This window comes from Peromyscus leucopus, chromosome 8b, assembly GCF_004664715.2.
Source record: "Peromyscus leucopus breed LL Stock chromosome 8b, UCI_PerLeu_2.1, whole genome shotgun sequence".
In the NCBI taxonomy this organism is placed as follows: domain Eukaryota; kingdom Metazoa; phylum Chordata; class Mammalia; order Rodentia; family Cricetidae; genus Peromyscus; species Peromyscus leucopus.
The window spans coordinates 800329-810771 of record NC_051086.1 but is presented as its reverse complement, the minus strand read 5'-3'; the positions used below and the strand labels follow the sequence as shown (position 1 = coordinate 810771).

At 48.8% G+C, this 10443-nt stretch overlaps 1 protein-coding gene across 1 annotated transcript in view; it reads left to right on the top strand.

The window, feature by feature from the left end:
* Window positions 1-4152: 4152 nt before the first annotated feature.
* C8BH16orf96 (chromosome 8b C16orf96 homolog) overlaps window positions 4153-10443 on the top strand; it is a 29019-nt gene continuing 22728 nt past the window's right edge. The window contains exon 1 of the mRNA XM_028894876.2: window positions 4153-5121. Coding sequence (XP_028750709.1) covers window positions 4702-5121 — 420 coding nt within the window. The 5' untranslated portion in view covers window positions 4153-4701. The remainder of the gene's footprint in view (window positions 5122-10443) is intronic.

The window sequence follows — 10443 nt, the reverse complement described above, 5'->3', positions numbered from 1 at the left end:
AGCTGAGCACTTCCTCCTTCTGAAGCTGATTACCAAGGTCCACCTATCAAAGTATTGAAGTCCAACAATCAAAAGCCCCCTTTTAGCTGCCCTAACTAACATGCCCAATGAAAACAAACCAACTCATCCTAACATGGGGTTTCCCCTTTTACCTTTATAAACTGCCTTTGCCTATGGGCCATTTCTGTCTTCTCTCTGTCCAGAGACAGTCCTGTGTCCCTCCAGGACAAATACCCCTTCCCCCTCCCCCTTGTCCCCTTCTCCCTCATCCTCCGTCTCTTGTCTTTGTTTCTTATTCCCTGCCCTTTGTCCCTCTGGGGCAAATAAATCTCCTTTGTGCTGAGAACTTGGTCTTGGGATGTCTTATACCAATACTGGTCCTTTCACATCCTGAACATCTAAGATATAAGAAAGTGGGGGGCCGGGCGGTGGTGGTGCATGCCTTTAATCCCAGCACTCGGGAGGCAGAGCCAGGCGGATCTCTGTGAGTTCGAGGCCAGCCTGGGCTACCAAATGAGTTCCAGGAAAGGCGCAAAGCTACACAGAGAAACCCTGTCTCAAAAAAAAAACGGAAAAAAAAAAAAGAAAGAAAGAAAGAAAGAAAGTGGGGGGATGTGGAAAGTGGAGAAAGCCCTGAGTAAATCCTGTGGATATGGACACAGCCATAGCAAGACCCAGAGGGATGGCACAGTCTTCTCTTCTAGTCCATGTGTGTAGGAAACAGCCATCACAGCTTTCTCTTGTAGGGTATTTATGGCCTGAAGATGCTCCGCTACTGAGACTGCCTCTCTGAAGATTAGCTCACCTGCCTCATTGCTTCACCTGTACAGCATAAACCCACCTCCTTGTTTATCTCTATGTGATCGCCCCCCCCCTTTGTCCAGTTGTGTGCAGTAACCCCACCTCTCTGTTCAGCTCTCTAATAAACACCCTGAGCTTCCAGAGTGCTGAGGTCTCTTTATCCCAGAGCCCAGACCATCTGATCCCAGCATTTCTGTGTGTCTGTGTTTGTCTTTTTTCATTACCTGGCTACCCCTATTTCATATCTATCCCTGGCTCTATGTAAGGATGCAGCACACCAAGACTGTTAAAATTAGAATATCACCAGACACAGAAATAGTCCAGATGCTGAGAATTCCAAAAAACAGACAAAGAGCCATGATGTCTATGTTCCTAGCCTGGCTTTGAATGACCACAATTACCAAATTCCCCTCAAGTGCCTGCTTTGAGGAGATGTCTACCAGGGTCCAGAACAGAAGCTGCAAGTGGCTGGGATTCTAATCTGAGGGACATCAAATAAATCTCAGCACACTGAGTTCTTCAGTCCATTCACTTTATTCTTCTCAGTCAAACCTATCTACACAGCTTCTTTTCTGTTCTCACACTTAGCTCCTCTCTGTCCCTCCTGCTCTCGGTCCCTTCTGCTGTCCTCTCATGTCTATCTAGTTCTAGTTCTTTCCATCTCCATCCTCATCTCTGTTCTTCTCCATCAATCCTCTCAGTGCTCTCAGAGAACCAGTATATGTACCCACACAGTAATTCTTTGGCAAAGCCATGCAAGGCTTGAAGTTTTCAGGGTCTCAGAGAGAGGTGATAAGATCCCCACATAAGGCAATAAATGTCAGCTTCCAATTACAACCCAAAAGGGGAGTGACTAAAGGGGAGTTCTCTGGTCGGGTCAACTGAAGGCTAAGATCAATTAGGGAATCTAGGAATAGCCCCTGGCTGAGGAGGAATAAGAACTTAATTTGCACAAGAAACAAAGCTTGGCACCTACCTGGTCAGAAATCTTCTTAGATCAGTGGGAAGTAACTGCCTTAACTCAGTAACTAGCAAGTGGCTAAAACATCACCCCAGGAATGTCAGCAGCAAAACTCTTTAATTGTGTAAATAACCCGGGGTTTAGGTAAGGAGTTGAGGATTTAATTGTTAGTGGTTCTTTTCTTTGTCTGTGGGTGAGATGAGCTAATGTTTATTTCTCTGCACTTGTCCTTGGAAAAAGGTATCCTTGCTGAAATACTTTTGTCTGGAGAATGGCCCTGGCCAGATTTATGTTAATGAAAAATAAACACAGCTGGGGGCAGTTCTCCAATTATCCCAAATGCATAGGGGAAGCTGTGCCCAAGACTGAGCTGCAATCATGAGATCCCATGTACAACAACATGGAGATGCACGGTAAGTGGGGAGACTCATAGCTGTCATTGCACAAGGAGTTTCCAACAGGAGACAGCCAGTTCATTCGAAAGGCAGGAACTCCATAACGCCTTGCGTGATGGTTTCCTCTAACAGAACCCTTAGTTCTGACAGGTGGACCTTCTGAACGCTAGCTGTCACTGCTGTATACTCCATGGACTTTTGCTACCAGTGGCTCTCAATACACAATGTGTTTAAACACCTCCTAATACTGGTATGGCCCCAGGCATCCCTATCACACTGGGTTACAAACTGGTTGCAACCCCCATTGTCCTCCCTTGCCCAGTTGGAGAATATGCCCTTAAACTTCCATGGTAACACTTGACTTAGGCTGCAGAAACATATTCCTAAATTAACAAACTTAGTCCCTTCCAACACGACCACTCGGAACCTGTCGCTGGACACACTGGGGTGTACTGTCTCTTTTCGTCCTCCATCAGGGCAGGGATACCCACCCTCCATAATGCAAGATGGCCCCAAATCCAATGCTGATGACGTTGGATGTGTATGATTGACACAGCTCATTAGTCACCTGTACTCACACCCATGTGAGGGCCTGCAGATGCACTAGGTTGCAAACGGAACCAGAAGGCATGTGGGAAGCAGGCTTTGTGGTGACTCAGGTGTAATGTACCTCCAGCTTCCCACAAAAAAAATATGGTATGTTGTTAAGGAGGAGAACCCCAAAGATGAGATAGGCAAGTCTGATCATAGCTAGCCAAAGAGAAACCTTTCGCACTGGGGGAGCCATTTCTGTCAAGAGAGGTCAAGGACCATATGTGACCCAAATGTCATGGCAATGCTTGAATTTTTGTATCCCACAGCATAGTGGGAACCTTAGAGGCATTAGAGGGTGTGTGATGGTGAGGCTTGGGAAAAAGTCTGTGCAAGAACGTGGAACTGAGTTTAGATCCCTGGCACCAATTCAAAAAGCGAGGCTTGGTGGTTTATGTCTAATTCCAGCATATCCAGAGTCGGGCAGATTCTGGGGGCTTCGCTGGCCAGCAAGATCTCCAAGATCAATAGGCAGATTGTAAGCCAATTCATGGACACAGAGACATATACACACTCAAGAAATAAGATTAAAAAGAGAAAGGGCAGATACGTCCATTTACGTCCAGGAGCTGGGCTGCATTCCTCTTCCCCTGCCTTTGGACTCCTGTGTTTTCTGTATCCAGGTTCTCAGGAAGCCTTTGACCTTTGACCTTGGCCTTAGTCCAAGGAACCATGGGCTTCCTTGGTTATGAAGACTTTGGGACTTGGCCTAAGTCACACTGCCAGCATTCACGGGTCTCCAGCTTACAGACAGTTTGCCATGGGACTTCAATCTCCATAACCACAAGAGGCAATGCTCATAACTCCCGTCATGTGGTGTCTCTACAGTTACACCCTGTTGTTCTCTCTGGAGAACCCCAACTAAATACACGTCTAGAAGAATGCAGAGGGATGGCACAGTCTTCTCTTCTAGTCCATGTGTGTAGGAAACAGCCAGCACAGCTTTCTCTTGTAGGGTATTTATGGCCTGAAGATGCTCCGCTACTGAGACTGCCTCTCTGAAGATTAGCTCACCTGCCTCATTGCTTCACCTGTACAGCATAAACCCACCTCCTTGTTTATCTCTATGTGATCGCCCCCCCTTTGTCCAGTTGTGTGCAGTAACCCCACCTCTCTGCTCAGCATCTTTTTCTTTTTTTTCCAAGACAGTGTTTCTCTGCGTCTATGTAGCCCTGGCAGTCCTAAAACTTACTCTGTAGACCAGGCTGGCCTCAAACTCAGAGATCCTCCTGCCTCTACCTCCTGAGGGCTAGCACTAAAAGTGCACACTACCACATCTGGCAATGAAGCCTAGCATGTTACACATGCCTAGGAGCCCAACACTCCAGAGGCATTATCACCTGGGTTACTGGAACATACAACACTTGGACATAACATGACCTCACCTCCTTGCCTTCTCTCTTCAGGAATAAGTGCCTGAGTGGTGCTGTTAGGGTGGGGCGGAGGTGTCTTTGGCCACATCCAGAAACCCGCTTCATTCTTCAGGCTCTTTTCTCTTCCTCTTTTCTTAAAACCCGGGCCTTTATGACTCCATGAAAACTGTATTCTGTACTGATTCCAGAGACTTCCAAGGAGTGAGCTGCCTCTCCATTACCTCCCTGTGTGCCACATAAGCCCTATATAATCAGAGGGCTTGAATGAAAGGCTGCCATTCACTCCTGAAGCACCGTCAAATACTAATTGAACACCTCTGGGTGAGGCTCACCTATGAACACCCACCCCACTCTAAGCTCTCATAAGCATGCTCGCTCAGCCACGTTCTCTGGTGTCCTAGCAACCAGAGACTCTGATCTGAGCTCTGACAAGGACAGAGGCCATTCCTTGCTGACTGTTATGACTTGCCCCCCTGAGCCTCTTGGGACCTGTCTGTGCAGCAGTTCAGATCATTGAAAGTCACCACTCGTTCCCAAGGACACCCAGAAGCCTTGCCACATCGACCCATCCCTTGGCAGGATGAGCTTCTCGGTCACGTTCGCCGAGCTGGCCAACATAGCCATACCACAGTGTGGGGTGGTGAACTTCAAGGCCCTTCATCTCCTGATCCAGGGCATCCTGGATCACATCCAAATCGGTGGGCTCAAGAAAGTTCTTTCAGGGGAAGAAGATTTCCTTCAGACCTCACAGGTGGTGCTCATGCCCAGGGAAGGAGAAGCCCAGCCCATCATCAACCCCATGAGGAGGCTCAGCAATGTCTTCGACAATGTGGTGGAGCGTCTCCAAAAGTTAGAGAGTCAGGTGACTGTGATAAGGTCCATGCCCTCTACTACGCAGCTGCTAGAGGCCAGCGAAGGGGCCAAGCGGCCCGCCGAGGAAATGTGGAATATGATCAAGATCCTGAAGAGAGTGGAGGGCAATGAGGAAGCCATAGCAAAGGTAAACTCTGTCCTGGAGAAGCGCTCTAGACCCAACCTTTCCTCCTAGACATCTTCCCCCCCCTCTCTTCCCTAGTGATGGGACAGGTCCACTTATGGCGTGAGAATAGGTGGAAGCTTGGAGTCAGTCAAAAGCCAAGATCCTTAGTTGCATACCGAGGAAAGAAGCCATACACAACAGACAACATAATACAGGATTCCACTGCTGTGCAATATCCAGACTAGGCAATGCACAGACCCAGAAGGCTGATTGGCAGTTTCCAGGAGCCGCAGGGCATGGTAACTTGGTGGATATGGGATTGCATTTTGGAGTGATGGAGATGTTTGAAACTCCACCAGAGTGGTGGAGGTTGAACTTTTCTTCATGGAGTCAGTACCACTGAATTGTTTATTATTTATTTTTTTGTTTTTTCGAGACAGGGTTTCTCTGTGGTGAATTGTTTATTGAAATTAGCTGATTTGGATTGTGGAGATGGTTCAGGGGTAAAGTGTTTGCTATGTAAACACGAGGATGAGCTCAGATCCCCGAACCATGTACAAGACAGAGCAGTCGGTTGCTATAACGCCAGTTTTCTTTTTAAATTCTCTTTCTCCCTCCTTCTCTCTGTCTCTGTCTCTCTCTCAAGTGTGTGTGTGTGTGTGTGTGTGTGTGTGTGTGTGTGTGTGTGTGACACTGACTGGGTGTTTGTATACACATGTGTGAAGGTACTCTTGGAGCAGGGAAGAAGGTGTCAGATCCCCCTAGAGCTGGAATTACGGCTGGTTATGAACCACCCAACATGGGTGCTGGGAACTGAACTTAGGACCTCTGTAAGAATAGTAAAAGCTCAGGGCTGGAGAGGTGGCTCAGAGGTTAAGAGCACTGACTGCTCTTCCAGAGGTCCTGAGTTCAATTCCCAGCAACCACATGGTGGCTCACAACCATCTGTAATGAGATCTGGCGCCCTCTCCTGTCTACATAATAAATAAATAAATCTTAAAAAAAAAGAATAGTAATTGCTGAGACATCTTTCTAGGCCCAATTCCAATTCAGTTACAGTGAGATGGGGGTTACAGGAAAATTCTCAGAACTCAAGGGCCAGCTATCCTGTCCTACAGAGCAGTAGTAGACTCCGCCTCAGACTGGGTGGGAGAAGAGGTAACACCCGAGGTTGACCTTTGACCACTGTATGCACAACACATGTGTACCTACACTTACACACCATCATATAAAACACACAAAGTTTGTTTGTTTTGTTTTTAGTTTTTTGGTTTTTTGAGGCAGGGTTTCTCTGTTTAATAGTCCTGGCTGTCTTGGAACTTCTCTGTAGACCACACTGGCCTCAAACTCACAGAGATCTGCCCACCTCTGCCTCTGGAGTGCTGGGGTTAAAAGTGTGTGCCAGCCGGGAAGGATGATGTTTGCGAGGACCAGGTGCAAGGTTCCAGGTCAGGACTGGGAGTGAAGCCATACTGGGCACTGGGTCCAGGGACACCTCTGTCCACACTCCACCAGTTTGTGAGCCCTGATGGTTAGCAAAACCCAGTGCCAGAGAGAAGTGAGGAACTGTCACCAATTTGAGAGGAGTTTAGATGTAGGAAGGACTCTTTCACTTCCAACGTGGGCAGGGTCATTAGAGTTATGCCAGTTACCCAGCAAGTCTCAGATGAGAGCCTGGACTGGACATCGCCCACAGAGGGGCTGCTGGGCCTGACCTAGCTACTGTGGGGGTGAAATCTTCAACATGGGTTTGCAGAGATGATTAAGGAAACATGCCCTACCATCTCAATATCCTGTCTCCTGACTTTTGGGGGTTTCACATCAGTTCCATTTCTTTATTCTCCCTTCCGCTGTGCTCCTTGTCCAGGAGAACTGAGTGCTCCCCGTCCAGGAGAAGTGAGTGCTCCCTGTGTACCACATGAGTTTTACACTTTGCCTCTGGTATACCTTTAAGCTCTGTTGTAACTCTACGAGGCATGTGCTTATTCTAGTTTTCAGATGGAAAAGAGGAGACACAGGTTAACTGAGCATATGAGGTCATTACAGGTCAAAACAGAGAAGCCAGCGGGAACCTGGCAGAGTGAGCAGGCAGACAGCATGGGTCTGTGCAATAATTCCAGCCTTTTCTGCTAGTGGGAAAGGGTGGGGCTTGATAACTGTGGATGGATGTTTCCGCATCCCAGGATTGTAGTTGGAATTCACACAAACTGGGGCTGAAGATATAGCTCAGTTGATAGAGCACCCGCCTAGCATGCATGAGGCCCGGGTTCCGACCCAGCACCCCATAAACCAGGTATGGAGGCAGCATCCTTGAGTGGTGCAGGGAGAGGATCTGAGGCTCAAGGTCACCCTTGATAAATATAGTTCAGGGTCAGTCTGAGACACATGAGTACCCATCTTTAAAAAAAAAAAAAAAAAGCAAAAAGATTTCTCACTAACTATAAATCATACAAGCCAGATTCTAGGTGCCCTGCCTATGCTTATCATCATTATTATCATCCAGCGATTTAGACTGATCAGGCAAACTGGTGGATACAATCTCAGTGATTCAGGAAGTCCTGGGACCCTGTGGGAACACAGGGACCTGGGTCTGTGGAGTGCTGGACGGAGCAGGAGCCCTATCCGGCCAACACAGCCAGATGGAAGCAACACAGGATGGTGTGTCAATCATCCTGCTGAAGGGAGGAGGCTGAAAAGCCAAGCTGTGAGAGTCCATTTATATAAAGTGTCTAGAAGAGGCAAGTCCAGACAGCCGGAGAGTAGATTTGTGGTTTCTAGGAAGAAGCAGCATGAAGAGTGATTGCTAACGGAGAAAGGATGTTCTTTCTGAGGAAGAAAATGTCCTCCAACTATGCAAAAGGATAGAAAGATACGTATGTGTGCAGGAACAGAACAGAGCAAGGTGTGCCTGGGCCAGCATCAGCTTTGTGGGGCTTTAAGACAGCACTGTGGAGACAAGGCTGTCCCATGGCCTGGCCTATGGCATGGAGACGAGGCTGTCCCATGGCCTGGCCTATGGCATGGAGACGAGGCTGTCCCATGGCCTGGCCTATGGCATGGAGACGAGGCTGTCCCATGGCCTGGCCTATGGCATGGAGACGAGGCTGTCCCATGGCCTGGCCTATGGCATGGAGACAAGGCTGTCCTATGGCCTGGCCTATGGCAGGATGGACCATTGGACACAATGTCAGAAGTGCTAGCCACAGCCTGCCTCCATGGTCTTTGGCCTTGGTGAATAAAGACTTCTAGAATTCTCAAGTGCCTGAGCAGATCACCTATCCAGCTCTGGAGAGGTATCGTGGACAGGTCTGGCCCTGGCACTGAAACCCTCAGAGGACTGTTTTATGGGTAAGGAATGTCCCAGTCGATAGAGCAGGTTGCCTAGTCCAGCCTGGTCGAGGTTGCCCAGGGTTACCACAATGACCCACTGGCAGAGGTTGCCATGGTAGCTGGTGCAGCAGCAGTGAAGGCTGCCCAGCTGAGTGTGGGCGTGCACAGTGAGGAGGGCAGGCCAGGCGTCACAGATGCCGAGGGCGGCCGCCATTGAACCTTTCCACACCCTCTCTCTGGGCTGCTTGGGGGCTTCTGCCCCATGGTGGGCAAGAGGCCTTGGAGAGTCCAAGGTCACACATTTGTCCCACAACAAGTCATTATTAAGTAGGTTTAGATCGCAGGCTTCTCTACTCCAGTACTATAGACATTGTGGGTAGGGTCATTCTTTGCGGCTTAGAGCTGTGCTGTGCATTGGAGGATGCTGGGTAATAGCCACAGACACCAGGAGTACCACCTGCTTATGGCAACTGGAAACACTTCCAGGTACCAGCAGTTGCCCACTGACACAGGTGAGGACTGTTGGTGAGGACCTAGGCTTGCGCGGCAGTGGTGGTGCACACCTTTAATCCCAGCACTCAGAGGCAGAGGCAGGCAGATCTCTAAGTTCAAAGCCGGCCTGGTCTACAGAGTGAATTCCAGTACAGCCAGGGCTACACTGAGAACCCCTGTCTTGAAGAAAGAGAGAGAGAGAAAGGAAGGAAGGAAGGAAGGAAGGAAGGAAGGAAGGAAGGAAGGAAGGAAGAAGGAAAGAAGGAGAGAAAGAAGAAAAAGAAAGAAAAAAGAAAAATAGGAAAAAAGAAAGAAAGAAAAAAGAAAGAAAGGAAACCTGGCTCTGGGCTGGGTGTGAGTAACAAGCCTGTAACCGGAGAACTGGAGAGGCAGGATTATCTCAAGGTCAGTTTGGTCTACATATCAGTTTCCAGGCCAGCTGTAGCTAGATAGCCAGATCCTTTTCTCAGGAAGAAGGGGAGGAAGGAAAGGAAAGATGAAGGGAGAAGGGGAGGGAGGGAGAGAAAGGGAGAAAGGAGAAAGCCTCAGCCATCCTTTCCAGACTGTAACCCAGTCTGTCACCAGCACAGCCAGCCGCGGCCCTCACCCCCCCCCCACCCCGTACCTGTGCACCAGCGCCCTCTAGCAGGCTTTCCCCAAATTGCAGGCCTCTCCCTGACACCACCCCACCCCACTCCCACCCCTGCCAGACTCATCTCCCAATAGCTGCCTTTGTTGGTCCCTGTCTGATTGAAACCTTGGATTTTCTTAATGAATGACTCTGGTACCTGGCTTCATAGGAGAAAATTAAGAATGATATTAGCTCTTTGTTATTAAGATTGTTCCAGCTGGGATTAAAGTTGTGGTGGCGCACGCCTTTAATCCCAGAATTTGTGAGGCAGAGGCAGGCAGATCTCTGTGAGTTCAAGGCCAGCCTGATCTGCAAAGTGAGTTCCAGGACAGCCAGAGAAACCCTGTCTGAACAACCAAAAAAAAAAAAAAAAAAAAAAGACATTACAATTAACTTTGATTTGGGTTTTAACTTTGATTTGGGTTTGTGAAATGTTGCTTACAGGTGTTGATTTTAGAGAAAGGGTCAGTGCTGCTGTGGGAATAGTAAGTAACAAACACTTTGGACTCTGTTATCACCCTTCCCACAGTATTGCGAAGTACTTTTCCATTCTTCAGTTTCCTTTGGAGGGATGTCATCCCCACTTTTCACAGCTCTGGATGTGGCTGAGTCAGCCCGTGTGGGATCACCCCTTGGTGTGCCTCTTAAAGGGAGAGGGAGCAGTCACAGTTTGGACAAGCCCAGCTTCTCTGTCTGCTCTGGGCTGGTTAGCTTCTGGACTTACTTCACTGTGAGCTCAGCTCCATCTCAGTCCAGTCTGTGGCCTGAGTGCTTCAGGCAGAGGAAGACATTGGCCCTTCCCCTAAGGCTCCTCTTCTCCTGGATCCAGGGCACATCCCAGGCACATGAGGCAGCAGCTGGGCCCCTGAACACAGCCCTACTTTACCCTG